Source organism: Argiope bruennichi, chromosome X2 (genome assembly GCF_947563725.1).
Source record: "Argiope bruennichi chromosome X2, qqArgBrue1.1, whole genome shotgun sequence".
In the NCBI taxonomy this organism is placed as follows: Eukaryota; Metazoa; Arthropoda; class Arachnida; order Araneae; family Araneidae; genus Argiope; species Argiope bruennichi.
Genome location: NC_079163.1, coordinates 113314430 through 113334712, shown reverse-complemented (window position 1 = coordinate 113334712; position 20283 = coordinate 113314430). Strand labels below are relative to the sequence as shown.

At 29.1% G+C, this 20283-nt stretch overlaps 1 protein-coding gene across 2 annotated transcripts in view; it reads right to left on the bottom strand.

Moving 5' to 3' along the window:
- The window catches only part of LOC129960097 (probable nuclear hormone receptor HR3), a 121046-nt gene that overhangs the window by 11393 nt on the left and 89370 nt on the right, over positions 1-20283 (bottom strand). The window contains exons 2-4 of one of the 2 annotated variants that reach the window (XM_056073207.1): positions 16369-16454; positions 11990-12131; positions 316-517 (exon numbers count right to left, since the gene is read on the bottom strand). In XM_056073207.1, coding sequence (XP_055929182.1) covers positions 316-517; positions 11990-12131; positions 16369-16454 — 430 coding nt within the window. Of the gene's footprint in view, positions 1-315; positions 518-11716; positions 11734-11989; positions 12132-16368; positions 16455-20283 lie in introns of those variants that run through there. The other variant, XM_056073208.1, reaches the window with a different exon arrangement.

Here is a 20283-nt window from a genome sequence, read left to right as displayed (position 1 = left end):
TATTCTTATAATCTTATTTATTCTTATTAATATTCTTATTTATTATATTATTATTATAATCTTATTTATTCTTATTAATATTCTTATTTATTATATTATTCTTATAATCTTATTTATTCTTATTCTTATTTTTATATTATTATTATAATCTTATTTATTCTTATTCTTATTTTTTATATTATTCTTATTTCTTATATTATTCTTAATCTTATTTATTCTTATTTCTTATATTATTCTTGTTATCTTATATATTCTTATTTATTTTTATTCTTCACACTGCTTAAGTTTGAAAGAAAAAGATAAAGTGATACTCACCCGTTATTCAGGTAGGGCACATGCTGATTGGAGGAGGACGGTTGCTGCTGGTCAAAAACCGAGCTGTCTGGAGAGGTTTCAGTCATCGGTGGCCCCTGGAGGGCTGGCGGCGGCTGTGGACGGACTAATTGGGCTCGATGATAGCGCACCTCGTCTTCGACCTTCTCGCGCTGCTTCTTGGACATGCGACCGAATTTAACCGCTGAAAACAAACAATGCAACTACGATTCACAGAAAGAATGAAACTGAATAGAATTACAGTGTTCTGGAACTATATTAAAGTATTAGATAGTTTACAAGGCTCAGATGAAGTCAATGTTACTTCGTTTTAACATCGGCAGTACGTAAAAGGCAGAAAATGTGACGCTCCGCGATGGGAAAGAGTTCCCCATCAATTTTGATTTTAAAATAACTAAAATGTGCAGAAATTTATCAAATAACATCACAAATTATAGAAATCGTTATTCTTTAGAAGTGCTTATATGTTAAGTATTTTGTAAATAAAGCGAACGAATAAAACCAAAAGATTGACATAATACATTCAGCTTTTTCTAGAACTGGTCTTCAAGGTCAAATATATGGCGCGCTTTTCTTGTATGTCACCGCTAGGGATTGCAATACCGGGATACCGAATACCGGTATTTTGAGCCATTTGTACAATTTTGTAATACCGGTATTCACATGTTTAAATACCGTTTTTTCGGTATTTAATAGAAATTTTTAAAATTGTCTCCACCATATGTTCAGGGCTCGCGAACATAGCAAAATAGTATACGTTTTTGTGTTTATGTCTCCCTAACGGGCGAAATTAATTAACAAATTAATGGCTTAATTAATTGCTTAAATCTAAATTAACGAAACATGTATTATCCCTGAAAGAAGATATTGTATCCATAACGACTGATGGAACAACAATTATGAAAAAAGTTGGAAAGTTGATTGGTGCAAATCAGCAATTGTGCTATGCACATGGAATTCAATTAGGAGTAATAGATGTATTGTTACAAAAAAAAAAAATAATAATAAATAAAGAACAGAAGAATCCAAATACTGTGGATATAGAAACTTCGGATTCCAACTTTGAAGAGAGTAAGAGTGAGAGTGATATTGACAATGAAGATAATGACGATGTAATTGTTGAAGATATTACTAATGAGGATGAAATATTAACCCATCAAGAATTGCTTCCTATAATTTATAAAGTTCGAAAAATTGTTAAGATATTTAAACGTTCCCCTATAAAAAATGATATTTTACTAAAATATATGCTAACTGAAAATAAAACAGAATATATGTTAATATTAGATTCTAAAACACTTTGGAATAGTTTACTCCTAATGATGGAACGATTTGTGAAACTGAGAAATCCAATCCAAAAAGCAATAATCGAATTAAACCTGTAAATTAATTTTTCAGATAGTGAATTCGACTTAATATCCAGAACTATATCAGCTCTACTTCCAATGAAACTGACAATTAGGCATTATGTCTGAGAGATTCTAATTTATTAACAGCTAATGCAACAATAAATTTCATGTTGCAGTCACTGAAAGAACAGCACACATCATTATCTGAAGAATTATATATTACATTGAAAAATCGCACAGAAGAAAGGCATACCGAAATAGAAAATGTCTTATGGTATTTACATAATTATGATTTTAAAAATGAAAATGAAAAAGAAGGAAAGAAAATAGCCAATGCAAATCTTATTAAGTTTAGAATAAATTTTCTTAAAATTTTTTACCCACAAACCTATCCACATTCAGAAGAATTCGGTTCAGTTATCGAAGATTATGATGACACTAATGTCGATAGTGAAAAGGAATTTTCTCTTGAACAAAAATTAGAATTAGCGATAAATAAAAAAATTTCAACGAACCGAAATATAATATAGAAATCAGCTATATCCAAAACCATCCGACGAGAAATCGATTTATCTGAAGATGAGGGATTAGAGGTAAATACTTGGAAAAAGTATATCGCGCATTGCTAACAGTATCACTAACTAGCGTAGATGCCGAAAGAGCGGTTTCCACAGCTTGTAATTTTTACACAAAATTACTTTTCAGGCTTAATGACAGTACAATCGATGCATTATGTTTTTTAAGATCACATTTCAAAAATTTGTAATAGTACCACTGACTGAATAGTGATATTTACATTTTTTTTTTCGTGATTTAAATAAATAATATGTTTCTTTACTTTTTTCGTGATTCTTTATATACTGTTATAATTTATAAGTTACAAATTATTTTTCGTGATATTTACACTCTCTAATAAAACTGGCAAATAAAACAAAGAAACCCTGTGTTTTCTTTCTTTTTCTAAAATTTCTAATGCCGATATTAAAACCGGTATCCCGGTATTAAAATCTAAAAAATTCCGAATACCGGTATTGAAATTTTGGTCCGATATTGCAATCCCTAGTCACCGCCAACTTTGCTTCATTTAGTTCGTAACCGTTATTATCATCATTCATACTATTTTATTCTCGCTTTTTTACAAGCTGATATTTTTGATACTGTTAATCACATTAGTAGTTATTTGTTTCGATTGTTGAATATTTATTCAAATCATCTTTTCTATTCACTTCTAAAATGTCTGAAAAAATGTTATCACCGACCACGCTGTATACACCTTTAAGACGAGGGAAACCAATAAAAAGTACAGCACACGAAACATATTAAATGCTTATTTTAGACTCCGAGAAGAAAACCCTCAAGATTCTATCAATCAATTCTTTGATAAAGTTTCGCATCTTACAGGTATTTCGCAAAGAACAGTTTTCCGCTTGAAAAAAGAAATAAAGGCATCCAGTCCTTTAAGTACCCTTGGAAAGAAGCGACCAGGCTCAGTAGGTAAACATTCAAGGCTTGTAAAATAAATATGATGATTTTCCATTATCCTGTATTCGACGAAAAATCCATGCATTTTTTCGTAGAAATGAGATTCCAACATTAGATAAAGTTTTAAAAGATGTGAACGAGGATAGAGATATCTTTTCGAAAAACATTAGCTGAACAATGCTTTACTGAATACTAAAACATTTGGATTTTTTTTTAAAAAAAAAAGATGAAACGAAATGAAATAACTTAATAACTTTAAAGATTTATTAAAATAATCTATGAATAATATTGAACAAAATAATGAAAGAATTAATTCTTTGATTTAAAATGATAATATAATAAAGTTAATAAATATTTACTACGTGGCGAAAAATTTGCGAGATAAAGTTTCGCCGGCGATCTGCATTTCTAGTAACTTTGAACTTTAAAGTAACCCAGTTCCCCTGAAAACGATTGCGATTCGGCATGCTTAGAATATACACTACTGCCAAGTTAGGTTAGAACAGAGTATGAGTATACCACAGAATCAGCAAACAGAAATCTTGCAGTACCTATGCCCAAGATCTTATTAGGTCGAATTTTTCATGTCAATCTTCGAGTAAGTTTCTTGTATCAAAATGTATTATTCTTTCAAATCTGAAATACTCATACCTTTTATTAGGTTTACCATGTAATAGGATTTCTTAAAACTTTTATTTTTTGATAAAAAGAATTGCTGAAAATTTTTGATAAAAAGAATTTGCAAAATGGTGTTTTAATCAACTCAGAGGCATATGAACATGTATTGGAATAAAAGCCTGTCATTAAAAATGGAACTGCTTTAAAATGGTTTACATTGAGTAATCCTCAGAATCGGAAATGCCATAGAAGCCTAAAAATGTTCAGTAATAATAAGAAGAAAAAAGCAATGAGCTCAGCAAAGAATATGAAAATATATGATGGCATTCGATAGCACATGCATATCGGAATATAAAAATCTTAAAATTTTGAAAAGGCAATACCTTCAAATAAAATCAAAATCAAAACAGTAAATGTAGAAATTCCATAAAATGAAGAATTTAGAATAATGTAATCTTATCCAGTGAAAATATTTCGCACATTAATTTCAAAATACAAATGAAAATACAGAAACGAAGAAGAATATTCCACTGAATATAAGGAATATTCCACTGAATATAAGGAAAACTTAATAATAAAACCATACTTTACTTCCAATGAACGTGAACTTTAAAACAAGTGTAGGAAACAAAGGACGCTGCACACTTTTACTGAAATGTGAATAAATAATCGACACCCACGCTGAATATTTCTATAGATCCCCGATACAGTGTGTCGAAATGGTGCACAACAAGTTACTTTTGTCACGTGAAATATTTTCTTCGGAAGTTTCAACTGATATGTGCTATCAACGTGAATAGAATGACACCCGGACAACAGATTAGATCAATTACTGGCGCCACAGTTGAGAAAGACCCATTGAATAAGTTTCGAAACATTGGGTCAGGAAAGTTGTTGTTGGGCAAGGACATCTTCTGTGACGCCTGAACATCGGCGATTTGAAATATTTCTGTAAACAACTGATGAAACAGGGTGTTCCCAATATTTTTTCTAGTAAACATGGAGTGGAATATATCTTGTAAAACGAGTTTAGGTGTTAAATCTAATTGCATTTGGAGATTGGACACTATGACTATTGAGTGGAGAATTCAATTCGAAACAAGCTTTCTTTGTTGAAGTCGATAATATCGTTTTACTATAGCCTTAGGGCATAGTAAATCTATGGTAGAGGCATTACAAAAGTTTTGAGATTTTTGTGATCTTTCAATGTTTATTTAATGAGATAATTCGGCAATTCATTTTTCACTACATACTTATACATTTCGTTTTGAAACACTATTACATATATCCTATCAGCAATAGATTATAATCCTCTGATGTAATCATTATGTTTTTTACATTTAATGAGATGATGTTATGTAACAAAAACTTTTCTCGGTGCCACTTTTTCCTCTTTTCAAGGCGAAAGATCCGTGATTGTAAATTTACTCATGATTCCAAAATTCGAAAATTAAATGGAAAGATACATTCATTTAGAAACAGGCATAAAAAAAAGAAACTAAGAAACTAATTCTAAAAAATTGCTCAGCATATTTTTTTTAGATTTACTTCTGGATTTTTTTTTTTTTTTTTTTTTGCTTGAAAATATTGAAAAGTCTGCTGTAAGTACAAGCTGTGAATGTTTTTCGTCTTACCAATATGATTCAACGTTGTCAAAAATCACAATTTAGAAAGTTCAATGTTAGAACAATGGAACAATTGTCAGCAATTCAAAGAACTAGGTCATATTTGTTTATCCATTTATAAATTCTATAGGTCAATCAATGACCTATCAATCAGCAAAATTTACATAACCTATTGTTATTTTTACATATCCATTAAATGTCATAGCATAAACCTAAAAGTAGCATTTACCCAAAATTCGCAACCGCAGTGACAAATACAAATCAGAATAAAGTACATTCTAATGAAAACGACAGAATAATATTTAAATAAGCAAACGCTTAAGCACACATTTATGGAAAAAGGAGTTTTTTTTTTTTTTTTATATTGCATTGACGAAAAATATATTATTTCAAAAATGAAGCTAAATTTTTCTCAAGCGTATTGAAAAGTACGCCAGCACAGGAAGTAATTATAAATTTTTCGTGGAAATGAACGATAAAATGTGGGGAAGTTTATAATTTTACTTAACAACAATTCCTTAAAAGAAGAAATGTTTTCTTAAACTCTTCTAAATTACTTCCCCAAATATATGTAGTTCAAAAACTTACAGTAATTAAGTTAATTAAGCAAATGGTAAGTAGTTTTGTACATGAAAAAGATTTATTTTATTTCTAATCACGCGATATTGGTAATCTTTGAATGATACGCAATTTTTGAATACAGATTAAAAAAATCTTATCTTTCTGTTTTGTTTTCGCGTATGCGAAGTAAACATACAAAGAGAAAGTATGGTAAACACACAAATCTCGAGATTTCGGCGAATCTCCATTTTTCAGACCACACAAAATGTATTTTAGGAATTCTATCTCACTGCCTGTAAACAGGACCAGCTGGCGTGGTCTCCTCGAAACATTCTCGCTTACTCTCCAAGAAAGGCCTAATCCCCTTTCCTCTAGATAAAATTGTAAACCTTGGGTAAGGCTTCGAATGTCTTGCAAGGCATTGACGAAAAATAACGACCAGATATAGATATTTGGCGAGAATATAGCATTTTTACAAAATCTATTGTGCGAATATGAATATTGGGCAGTCCACCCATTGAAACCAAAATTTGACAAGGTATTATAATTGTAGTCACAAAATAATACACCGAATCTCATTAATTTCAGTCGTTGCGTTTATAAGCCATTGCGTTTACATGCGTGCGAAATTACATACCAAGAAACCCTAGACAGATTTCGTTTAAAATTAGACTAAAATTCGCATGATGCTAAATGTGCATGTTAAATTTCATCTACCTAGATCTTTGTCTTTTGTAGTTATTGGGTCCAATTGCACTCGGACAGATTTCCTGAGAATGGATTTCTTTCAAAATTTGAGAAAAATCTAACAATTTGGTTATAAGTCTAAACATCAAATTTCATTCTGCTATCTCAAAGCGTTTTTAAGTTATAGCATTTACCGGCAGACAAACAGACAATTGAACAGACAAACATGCTGCGAAATAACACAAAAAGTGAGGTCTGAAAATTGGAAATTCGTCATAATCTAGAAGTCCCAATTTTTGGACGATTCCTGTAATGCCCTTATACTTCGTAAGCGAGAAAATAAAAACGCATTCAGCTAGAGCAATCTAACATTTTATATGCAATCTTAACAAAAATTTGTAGATTTCTATGAAAATTTAGACGAAATTCGTCGATTGGAAGTCTGTCCAAGTTTTCGCGTGAATTTAGCATTTTTGCTAAATCTATCATGTGATCCTTGGCAAGTTATATGACGATTAATCATTGGCATGCGTTAACAGTACCCAAAAATCAAATTTGTGTGTTAGACATGTTATTCTCAACCGATTCAAACAAAAATTTGACACGAGGCTGAACTTGTAGTCACAAAATCCCATTCCAAATTTGATATACTTAAGTCACTGCGTTTTTGAATTATCGCGTTTACAGGTTTCTGAAAATACAGACCGACAGCCGGTCAACTGGTGGTTGGATTTCGCTCAAAATTCGACAGGTGTTTACACTATAGATGTTAAATCTGTGAGCCGAATCTTATTTATCGAACGTTCTTCGTTTTGTAGGTACCGCGTTAAATTACATTCGAACAGTCAGACAGACAGACTTCTTCTGCTCAGGTTTTACTCAAAATTTAACTGAAATCTACAAACTTGGTGTAAAGACCGTAGACCAAATTTCTACCGTTCAGATCAAAGAGTTTTTAAGTTATATTTGTCACAGACAGATAGAAGGACATGTTCTAAAAATGTGTTTTTTGAACTCTGAGAGGCTTAAAACGTGGAGATTCGTCAAATTCTCGAATTCGAATTTTTTGACAATTGTATACTATGTATAGGAGAAAGTAAAAATTATTCATTTTGGTTTATCATCCATTACGCAACAGTTAACCAGTTCAAAACCCTTCCAGAAAGGCCAACCACGAAAAGAATGATCAAGGATTTTAATGTATAGGTGAAACAATGGCTTTGAAATAAAAATAAATTAGTGGTTGCTTTAATCTTATGCCTAAAATGAGCAATATAAAATATGGAATTCAAAAATAAAAAAATTTAACTAAGGAAGAGGAAGTGGCCTTTCCCAAACTTTCTCCCCTCCCTCCAGTATTAAATTTGTGGAGTTTAGACGAGGACTTAAACGACATGAGTGTTCACATTTTTATTTTCAGAGTTACGCATATGATATTTCTGTGCTTCGTGATGAAGTAAAGAAAATCCAATATGCATTTTGGACTCAAAAGTACAAACCGGCAGATGGTCAATCTCTTGATGGATTTAGTTCAAAATTTAATATTAATTTACACTTAAGATGTTAAATAAATCTGTACTAAATTTTATCCATCTAGCTCTTTGCGTTTTATAGTTATCGTGTTCATTTGTATTCAGACAAACAGACAGATTTTCTGTGTGGGGATATCGTTCAAAATTTGAAGTAAAGATCATATCAAATTTCACCCATCTAGCTCAAATGGTTTTTGAGTTATGTTCACGGTCAGACAGAGAGACATAATTCCGAAAATGTGATTTCGTACTCAGCGAGACCGGAAAAGTGGCTGAGTTCGAATTCGAATTTCTTGATGATACAATATTTTCTCTTTTTTATACTTCTTATACAAGAAACAATGGTGCTTTCTATTTTCCTCAAAAAAAAAAAAAAAAAAAAAAATCGAAATTGATTACATAGGGAGAGTATGTGCCATATGAAAGATAAAGTTTCTAAGTAAGAAAGTAAAAATTCAAAGCAATAAATTTTATGGAAGGTGGAAAAATAAATAAATTAGCTGTAAAAATACCCGTAGAAATGGTGAAGAAAGTGAAAATATGCAATGTGAAACGATGCACAGCAAAGATGACGAAAAATAAAAACTGACTCTAACATCAAGAAAGAAGTTTTCGATATCGAATCAGGTCTCAGAAAGTTACCAAACATGTCCGTTTCGCCCCAAGAAAATCGAAGATAAAAAATGAGTTTGCTTCATAATTTTGAAATAATTCGTTTTCTCCCTTTATAACTGCAATTTTTTTTATGTGTATGACACTCCCTGCTTGAAGCGACTTTTCAAAAACCAATGGGAACGCTCTGCCTTGGCTGCCTTATATACAAACTGAATATGGGGCATTTCGAGTTATGGCGTATAACGAAAAATTATCGAGCTTAATATTAAATAAAATTCAATAAGTGTTTTTTTCTTATCACTTATTCAGAATTATTAATAACAAATTTTTATCAGGTTAATTACTTATGGACAACTTGCACAGATTTTCACTTCCTCATACACAAATTATCTAAATATAAAAATTGATTGAAATCGTTCGAGTCGTTTCCGAGATACACGAAATAAATAAATTTTTATATATAGAAGAACTACTTGTTTAAAGATATAAGATTCATAGCAAATTTTGAACCAAATTTGTTAAAGTCAACCCTTTAACTTCTTTTTCTAGGTCAATATTTTATTGCAATCGGTTATTGAAAACGCGTTTAAAACACAGATTCGATTTTCGATTACTATTAACTACCAAAAAACTCGACAAAGATCACACGATCGATTCAGTAAATAGGCTAAATTAATTCAATCAACTATTAATACTTCACAACTGTTGCACGTCAATGCCGTGAAAGACGTTCTCTAGAATAATTTATTAGATGGTATCCGAGAAAGTTTTGGTAAGCCCATTCCAGCTAGTATAATAATGAGAACCAATTTTATAATGTTTCTGATATTAATAATCAAATTATATTTAAATTATTTTATAAAAATTTATATTGCAGATTTCTTTAAGTAATAAAGCTGGAACAAGATTCAATAATTATTCTCTCTCTTAATGAATCCCTGTATGTTTATCCCAAGCGGTTGCAGCCTAACAAAATTTCGCTATTTTCTTCAGATATTTAAGTTATCTATCCAGATGTGGATAAATGAGATTAAATTAGATTGACGTCAAATAATAAAGCAAAAAATGATACAAAATATCTTGATAAAAGATACTTTGTTACATTTTATTGATACAAACTATCTGATAAGATACTTTGCATCATTTTAATGATACCTTCTGATAAGATACTTTGCATCATTTTAATGATACCTTATAACAATAGTTTGATACATTATATCAATTTAATGATACATTATATTATTACGATGATATAAAGTATCTTATAAGGTAGTTTGTATCATTATAATGATAACGAGAGATGATAAAACAGTTTATAATAGACATTTGCAAATTATTTTTTTTGGTAATTATATTTCTTTTGACCTTAGAAAAAAGTAAAATAACCTCGAATTTTATAAGGTTCGAAAAAAAGTTATATTAATTAAGATATTATATTAATTTTTGTTATATTAATTTATGGAATTTAATTATTTCTAATTACGTTTAATTGATTAATTTAATTTAATGACTGAAATATCACATAATTTTTTAACAAGGATTCTTTCATTTTTTTTAAACATCAGGTCCCACTTCAAGACGATTTTTTTTTTTTTCGATTTTAACTACGATAATGGCAAATCACCCTCTCACAATTCTAAATTTCTATACACGCTTTATTTAAATTGTACTGTTTTCAAAATCTATTTCCTGTAAGGAAAAAAGTAAGAGCATCCGCAGTGTGATTAATTTAGTTAGCTTCTGTTCCGAATAAAATTTTCAAAAAAAGCAAAAAAAAAAAAAGGGAATTTTTAAAGAAAATTCCTAAAAAAAGGAATTTTTAAAGAAAATTCCTGAAAAATGGAATTTTTAAAGTTTTCGAAATAGGAACAGAAAAAAATATTTAAACTACGTATATCCATATTTATGATCAGTCACGTAAATAAATAATATCACGACCCTTTATCAATTAAGTAGCCAATAAAAATTTTTTATTTGAAGACCACGTGAAGTAAAATTCATATTTGACTGTTAAAAAGGGAAACTCAATATAAATTCGAACTTCATAAATCACTTTTAGTTTTTTACTTCATCATATATGAAATATAGATGTATTGTAATCGTGAAAAAAAATGAAAACGAGATTTCGACAAATCTTTGCGTTTCAGACTTCCCTAGTTCGAAAAGGCACCTTTTTGACATTATGTCTATCTGTCTCTCTGTCATTCTATGAACACGATAACTCATTAACGCTTTGAGCCAGATGGCTATAATTTGGTATATAAAATTATGATCAAATTTGTAAATTTTGAACGAAATCCATGACTTTTCTGTCAAATTTTGAACGAAATCCAGTTTTAGGAAGATTTATTTTCCATTTTTGAAATCCATTTTTGTTCGTCTGACTGTCCAAGTACTCGATAACTATAAAACGAAAAGAGCTAGGTGGATATGATTTAGTACACAGGCTTAACATCTAAAATGCTGATGCTTAACAACTTTTGAACCAAATCCGTCAAGCAATTGATTGTCTGTCAATCTGTGCTTTCGCATGCAAGTGAACGCAATAATTCACAAACGCAATTATTTAAATATGTGAAATTTGGTATTTGATTTTGTAAATACAACTATAGTTTCGTATCACATTTTGATTTCAGTTGGTCTGCAAAAAGGAATCTAAAATAGATATTCTCGCCATAGATTCAATAAAAATGCTAAATTTACTCCAAAAATCTATATTTCGTAACCGGCACCAGACAAGGAATTCGCTGTTCCCGTAGTTCACAATTTTATGCGGTGGAAGGGGAACAAGACATTTATTGGAGAATATGCGAGAAAGATTCGGAGAGACAACTCCCCTGGTATAATGTTGTGACCGTGATCTGAGTTAAATATGAAACTGAAAATCAGAATTAAAAAAGCAATGACTTCTTACCATCCCTGGACATCCCAAGAGCACCATTCTCGCCATAGATTCAATAAAAATGCTAAATTTACTCCAAAAATCTATATTTCGTAACCGGCACCAGACAAGGAATTCGCGGTTCTCGTAGTTCACAATTTTATGCGGAGGAAGGGGAACAAGACATTTATTGCAGAATATGCGAGAAAGATTCGGAGAGACAACTCCCCTGGTATAATGCTGTGACCGTGATCTGAGTTAAATATGAAACTGAAAATCAGAATTAAAAAAGCAATGACTTCTTACCATCCCTGGACATCCCAAGAGCAAGGCATTTTTGTAAGCGACAGTATTGGCACCTGTTCCGGTTGACTCGATCGACCACACAGTTCTTCTGCCTCGGACACTGGTAATTGACAACACTGGACTGACTTCGCCTGAAAAAACCCTGCAGAAAGGAGGGTAATTCAAACTTATATACACTCTGAAAAGACGCATCCAGCTGAAAATCCTCCAGAGATGTTATTTCTTATCGAGATTCATTTTACTAACTGCACTTCGTTGAAGTGATTTTGCGATTTCAAATTTTGAATGATGGCTAAATTTTCTGCCTTAAAGTTATATCTGTGTATAATGAGTCATTAAGGTGTACGTACACACTTGAAGATTTTTTTTTAAATTTTAACTTTAAAAATCCAGTTTTTTCACAGTAGGTTATTAATATATGTTTAAATTCATTTCAATGAGGAAAAACCTTATTGCACTAATTATTAATTAATTAAATAATATTAATTAATTAATAATAGGCTATTAATTAATAAATAATTAATTAGCCTATTTTTTGAAACATGATATCTTAAATTCTAATTTGTATAGGCACACAATTCTAGTTGGAAATTATACCAAATATTAGTTTTGATGTTGTCTGCCTCAAACAAGTTATAAAAATGTATAGTTTTTTTAAAACAATTTTTTCATCAACGATGAATAGAAAAAGCGAGATTTTTTCTGTCATTTTAACTTTTAAATAGCTATTAAAAATTTATTTCTATAAATATAACTTTGATTGAGGCACAAAACATCCACTATTTCATACAGATTATTTTGATATATAAATAGATGTATTTGGTTAATTTCTTGTTGAGTTATGGTTGTTTGAATGAAGCAACATAGTGGGAAAATATCATTCTTCATAAAATGAGTTTTATAAACACCGTAACTAGGGTTTTTAATGAAAGCACCTCAGGAAAAATAATTATAACTCGAGAAATATTCCGAATATGGACAACATTTTAGTATCGTTTGAAAGCTAAAGGACCAGAAAACATTATTAAGCAATAAAAAAATATTCGATATTTTGAAGGATTTTCGAAATTTCAAGTGTGTACATACACCTTAAGTGATATAAAATTATCCTGCTTTATAACCTTCCTTCTTAAGAATAAGCATTTCGCTTAAAATTATAAAATTCATCAACAAATAACTTTTTCATTTAATTGCGTGTAAAAATGAAAATGTAAGTGAAAATTATGAATAATTAATAAATTAATACCCTCTCATATTAACAATGCACCTCATGAAAAATATTTAGATGATTGCTGCTGTTTTAAAAATAATCAAATGCTCTTTAATTGCAAATGATATAACATAAACTAGTAATACTTACAATTCATTTTCATCAAGACATTTGGAAACAAAATTTTTACTATTTGATATTAACTGTGCACTGATAGTTAAAATGAAAGAACTTATTAAAACTTTTTAACCGATGTTTATCAAGAAACAACATCTGTTCTTGTTGACATTGTCAAAACAATAATTATTACAAACATTAGCACGCTATCCTTTGAAGATATTGTGAATGGAATGTTGAAATTATTTAATAGCCACTGTGAATCGTTTTGAATTACAGATTTTTTTTTTTTCATTTTAATTGAGAGGAAGACCACTTTAATTGTTTTCATCATCTAATAAACAAAAGAATTGGCCAATATAAAATAATTAGATATTTTTATTTCAGATATGGATAAAAGGAAGTTTTTAAGGAAACAGAAATCTTAATTGTCTACTACGATCCACCTTACCAAACAATTTACGTAAGACAATGATTTTAGTAAGAATTGTCACATAATAATAAAATAAATAATTAAATAATTGTTAAATAATTATTAATATTCGTGAATTTAAAATGCTTAAAGGAATTTGAATAATGCAAGCTATTTAAACTAGCCTTCAGCGGTGTCTTTGAAGTACGGAATGTTATTTTTGAGGTTATATAAAATTGATGAATTGATTGCTTCAGTGCTCCTTGATGAAGCCAAAAGGTAAAAAAATTAGTGTTTTTTCAATGAATACAGCGCGGGAAAAACCATGCTTTTAGATGGTTGAGTTCTCTACAATGATTTTACAAATTAGTTCATACTGGTTGCAATGAATTCAAATTTCTATCTGGATCAACAAAAAAACTCTGTCTGAACATAAAACGATGTTTCGAAATTTCTGTGATTACTATAAAGTACGTATAATTAACAAACAATAACAGTAGTGAATTAACCATTAATAATTAACTAACGATACCATGTTTTCCAATTTAATTGGCATTAAGTTTGTGAAACTATAGCAAAATCATGATGATGAATCGTTTCAATTCTATAACATTTACTTGCAGAAATACGAATTACAATTGATCAAAAATTGAAGACACATTTTCTCACAACTACATTAATTATTTCTCAAATGATAAATCTGTTAATCAACATCAGTGAGAAAAAGCGGAAATCAATTAAGACATAGGAAACTATTTAATTATATACCTGATTTTTTTCATATTTAGTTATTCCAGTCATAAAAGCACATAAGTGTTTTAATTATGATGAGGTGTCATCTTTATCACCGACAAAAATTTACAAAATTTCTTCCAAATGTAACTAAATGTATGCACAAAATCAGCAGTGAGGTTATTATGTTGGTATGTACATCTTATAGTAATCAAAATAAAACTGACAAATACACGCTATTCCTATGAAATAGTGCTACTAAGAATTCTTAAATCTAAATATTTTATTTCATAAAATAAATTTAAACTATTAAATTAAACTGGATAATAATTATTATGTTTGCCATCATGCATCTGAAAACTGCAGGTTTATCTGATTTTTCGTTTGAAATTTTATTAATTTCATTGGTTTCAGATAGAAAATAAAAACTTTTTGTTAGTTTTTTTTTTTCTTGCATATAAATAGTCTAGAGCTTAAAAAATCTTCCAAATGTTGCTGTCTGCATATATAATGCGCATTTGGCAAAATTTTAAATCCATATTTGCCTTCTCTAGGACTAAAATAAGTTGTTTAATTTATTGAACACATTCCGGACATGTGAATTCATGCATAATTAAAAAATATTCTTTTGCAGTAAATATTTTTGTTCTAGTAATTTAAAAATGTAACGATAATATAATATCTTCAGAGTGCTTTCAGAGTGCAAAATGTAACTAATACATAAAGTATAACCATTATACATAATTTGCATTCATTACTTATTTTAGAGAAAAACAAAACAATAACGAAACACTTATTTTTAAACAGACAGGAAGTTAAAACTTGATTTGAAATCATTAATATCTAGAATTTTAAAAAAATTGCAAAAAGAAATCTCTTCTTCAGAGATTTTCTAATATTTTCCTAAAATAATGACAAAGGGGAAAAAAAAAAAAAAAAAAAAACACGAAATAAAAACGAAAATGGCATTTTACATTATAACATATATTAATTACAAATTATTGGGATACATTTTTATTGCCAATACTTCAAATAAAAATGCAATTATGGATGAAAAGTTTAATATTTGAATGGAAATTGAATATATACTAATATGTATACTAAATATATGTATACTATTACTAATATATATTCTAAATAATATTAAATATGTTATAAATTTTCAAAATAAATAAAATGAGTGATAATAATTATAGAATTTCTATTAAGAATCATAAAATAATAAGAATATCATTTCAATGGGTATAGACAACAAAAGTAAACAGTTTTTTAAAACACTTTATTGCACGTAAGTAATAATATCAGTTGAATTATTGATTATTTAATTTAGTCCCCTATAATTTCGATACATTTTGGAATGTAATTACAATGCTATTATTATAGTGTAATCTTTAAAATTCATTATGATTCAGAAATCAAAATTATAAAAGATTAATAAAATAAAGAATATAAATTTAGATGTTGAAGAAAAAATAAAGGGAAGAAAAATCTCCACACAAAATATATATTTCATATTTTAAGATTTTACTGGCTTTAAATTATAATGTTATATGGAATATTCACATTATTTATTATTTCAGAGTGCGTATGTCAATCCAAAATGGTAGGCAAATAATTCATTTATAGTTTACTTTTATACTAGTAGATGGCAGCACGATGACAAGCAACCTCTATATCAATTGATAGTAGTATGAATACATGAAACAACTTGTGCCGATATTTAGTAAATAATCATCATAATGAAAAAATTATTCAATATTCAGCAAAAACAATTCTCGAAAGTTGTTTCAAATACATATATTAAATGAGTGTAGAAGCGATTTTCTAATTTTTAATGAATAGATGTAGAAATAAACAAGAACAGATTAAATATAAGACTATCCTTACCTGATGGTCTTCATATCTTACCTTACAACCTTCGCAAGTAATAACACCGTAATGTACACCAGATGACTTGTCACCACAAACTTTACATGGAATAATTTCAATCTGAGCTGAAATTAGAAAAAGAATATCAATAAATATCTACAAGAAACCCATCTAAAAAATAATAATAAATTCGAATCACTTTCCAAAAAATGAATTTATTTCGGATGGTTAAGCTTTGTTTGATACACGTATATGATTTATGATATTCTTAAATAAACTATTGGATTTTTTTTTGTTTATCATTTTGTTGTCAAGTTTGAAGAAACAATTTTACTTGTTCAGCAAGATTTTAAATATAAGCGCAACATTAACTAATAAAAATTACGAAGAAGTTTATTTTAAAAATTCTTCTTTTTAATTTTATAAGCGAAAGTAAAAAAGACATTATACTTTTTTATGATTCTGATGCTGTCAAAACATTTTTGTTGTTGTTGTTAAATTGCGCTTATATTATCATTAGTGATAAAAATACAATTGCACCTGAGACAAAGATTAAAACATTCATTGTCATTATATAGTTAATTTATAATCTGGAAATTTGAAGAGGTAAATTAAAATGATTACACGTATAGAATCGAATATTTTAACATTAGAATACGGAAAATAATGCATGCATATATTTCTTTACATTATTTTGCACAAAAACTAAATCCGAAAAGTTATAAAATCAAATCAGCATTAAAAAAATTGTTATCAGTAAAATTTATATATATAGCATACTATCAGAAGCCTTCTCGAGTCGCAAGTCGCAAACCAGTGATTACCACTGTAAAAGTGGAATAATAGAAAAATATTATTAATAATAAACTGGTTCGAAAAAGAAATCAATACTTTTGCGAAGGCTCCTTTTAAACTTTAGATATTGACAATAGATGGCGACACGAAATCCGCATTTCCTTACAGGAATAGATTTCTCTGATTTTGACGGTTTGAAGTAAATATAGAAAGGCTTAACTCCAGATAAACGGCGCCAGAAGAATTTACTTTTTCTTTCTCGCCGTACATAGATTTTTAACACAAAACAAAGGAATTAATATTCTGTCGCGACGCCGGTCAACAAGGACTGGCGCCCAGGCCGCTTATATCCCTTCGTCCGCCTAGTCGTTTCTTAGTGTTAAAGCACAATTTAACAATAAGAAAACAAAACACGAGGATTACCTCTTAAAAATTAAAGCTTACAACTAACTTTATAGAGTAACTGAAATCTTATGCACGTTCAAAATAAAAAGCTTAACGGAATACATCTCTACTAATAATATAAGAATGGTTGTGGGAGAGAGGACATTGGAGGTCTACAGGACAGACCGTTTCATCTAAAACTACCAAATTTAGCCAAGATATACCTGGAAGACAGAAATATTCACCTAGGAGCGATTTTTTTTTAAATTTTAACTAGAGCTTTTATGAGTTAAATATGAAGCTAAATTTTGAAGCCCTTTTATCGTAACTTCCAAAAACAATATAGCGTAAAAATGATGTTTGCACCATCTAAAAATTTTTAAAAATTATCATCATCAATAAATTTTGGCAATTTTAAAAAAAATTGCCTCATTTTTTAACAACAGATTGTATTGTTAAAATGAAATTCAGATCGTTTCTATTGTTTCATCAGATATTAAATTACGTGATTTTCTCCCATTGTTGAAAGCAAAGGAATAAGGTTTCTGCTATTATTTGTGCAGCTTACATGAGGGATCAGAAAATGAAATTAATTATCGCAAAAGGAAACATGCGATTTGGAACAGATTACTCAGACACTTATATTTCTAACGGCATTATGATATCATGGGACTCGACTCTATTAGGAAGGCTCAAGTGCACAATAAAACGAACAAGTTTACAGCTGTTAAATAAACCGCTTTAGTATCTGTCATAATTTTACGCTTAAAAATATTTTTGAAAGAGTCATTAACATCACGTAACGCATTAGAGATTTAATAGAAAATAAACACAACCAATATTCTCAACGTACAAGCTGCTCGTCAAAGCCTATTAATGTGTGATAATTTTTATTTCAAAAATAAAATAAAGGGCGAATAAAAATTCTATCAAAAAAACTTCCTTTACGGCGTGGTGTAAAAATGAGGCGTGAAAATAATTAAAGAATTATGTTTTGATTATCAAGAAGTATATCTGCCCAAAGAAGGTAATAAATATTACATGAAATCAGTTTTTCTATCAAGTAAATTGACGGGGGGGGGGTGTAGAATTAAAAAATAATTTACACGAGAAATACCTTTCGAACTGCAATTTTTAGTAAACAGCTCCATTGCCTTTTCTCATGAGTAAGAATTTCTATATCAACCTTTGGGGAAATAAAATACAGTCCTTTCCAAAGCAGTTAATAATTTCATATTCCAAATTTATTGACATTTTATTTGCCAACCAAGAAATAAAAAACAATATTTACGAATTTAATGAGCATAGAGAGATGCAAAATCAGTTGCATCATTCTTTCTCTCCATTCTTTTAAAGATGAAGTGGGTGGCTTAGTTTCATTATAAAACGGTGTATTAAAATCGACCTGCTTCCAATTTTGGTTCTGCACCTTGCGATTTAGGATTCGTACCAATAAGGAACCGATATTAAAAGTTTCTATGAAATCATCATTTGTAGAGAAAGGAAGATCTGTTTTTAAATAAGTGAATGATTAAATTTCGTATTGAAAGTATTTACTTACAAAGTATACATAAATACATCCATTTCCATTATAGCGTGTCCATATCATTATTAAAAGCATTCGTTTCTTGTTAAATATTTTCCCAAATCAAGTCGTAATTATTTTATCATAATTTTTGATTCCTCAGTGCATCTTGTAATAAATTTCTTCTAGTTTAATTATATGAAATACATTTATTTATGAATTTATTTAAAAATACTCAAACGCATTAATTAAAAATACAGCTTTTATATAACTTATCTTTGAAATCCACGTGAATATTTTTAATATTTATTATATCTACTTTATTATACAGTACACTCCCGACTATCCGCGGAATTGGGTGACGCGGCCGCCGCGGATAACAAAAATCGCGGATAATCCGAAAAAAGCTAAAAACGGGTAAGCAAAAGAGAAAACAGTCATTCCAACTTTGAAAAATCGTTTTATGTACATTAAAACGTAAAATAAACAGCAGGAAATGTTTAACTAACGCTTAATATTTTAGTATATCACTCAAAACTAAACCTAAAATGCATTTTGTTAATGAAAATAGAAAAGTGCTTTGTACTTACGAGAGGCGTCAAGGATACACAGAAAAATTAATACATATGTACTGTTTTAATACTGTAATGTATTACGTAATTACAAAAGCATAACTGTAAAACTACACCTTTTTGAAGAAATCAGTCATTTGTGTTTGCTTCTTGCTTTAGAAGCATTTTCTCTTTGCTTGGAAGCAAAAACAAACACTTAGTACGGCAGGCGCGGATAATCGGGAGTCTACTGTATCTAGTTTTGATTGCATTTTAAATACATTACGAAAATGTTCATTTCAAGAGAATTATTCATTTATTAAATATTAATAAATGCTTAATAATTGGTGAAAGAAATCATTACAAGTAAATATATTTCGAATGCATTTTCAAATTCTTTCGTTCATTCAACCATTAGCTATGATGGAATAGGTCACTTTCAGGGAAGTGTTTCCATACTGTGGTGTAACGTAATTTTGTGGTAAAGAACAAGTTAGACAGGAACTGATAAAATGTCAATCTTCTATTATACTGTTCATTTCAGAATCCTAATTTTCTCTTATTTTATGTCTGAGTATTTTATATCTTTTATTCATTATTAAATCTAAGTAAAAAATTTGGAAAATTAGTTTAAAAAATGTTTAAGCAAATTTTACAGTTAATTTATTAAATAGTTTTATTTTTTGGCAGTTTTTCTAA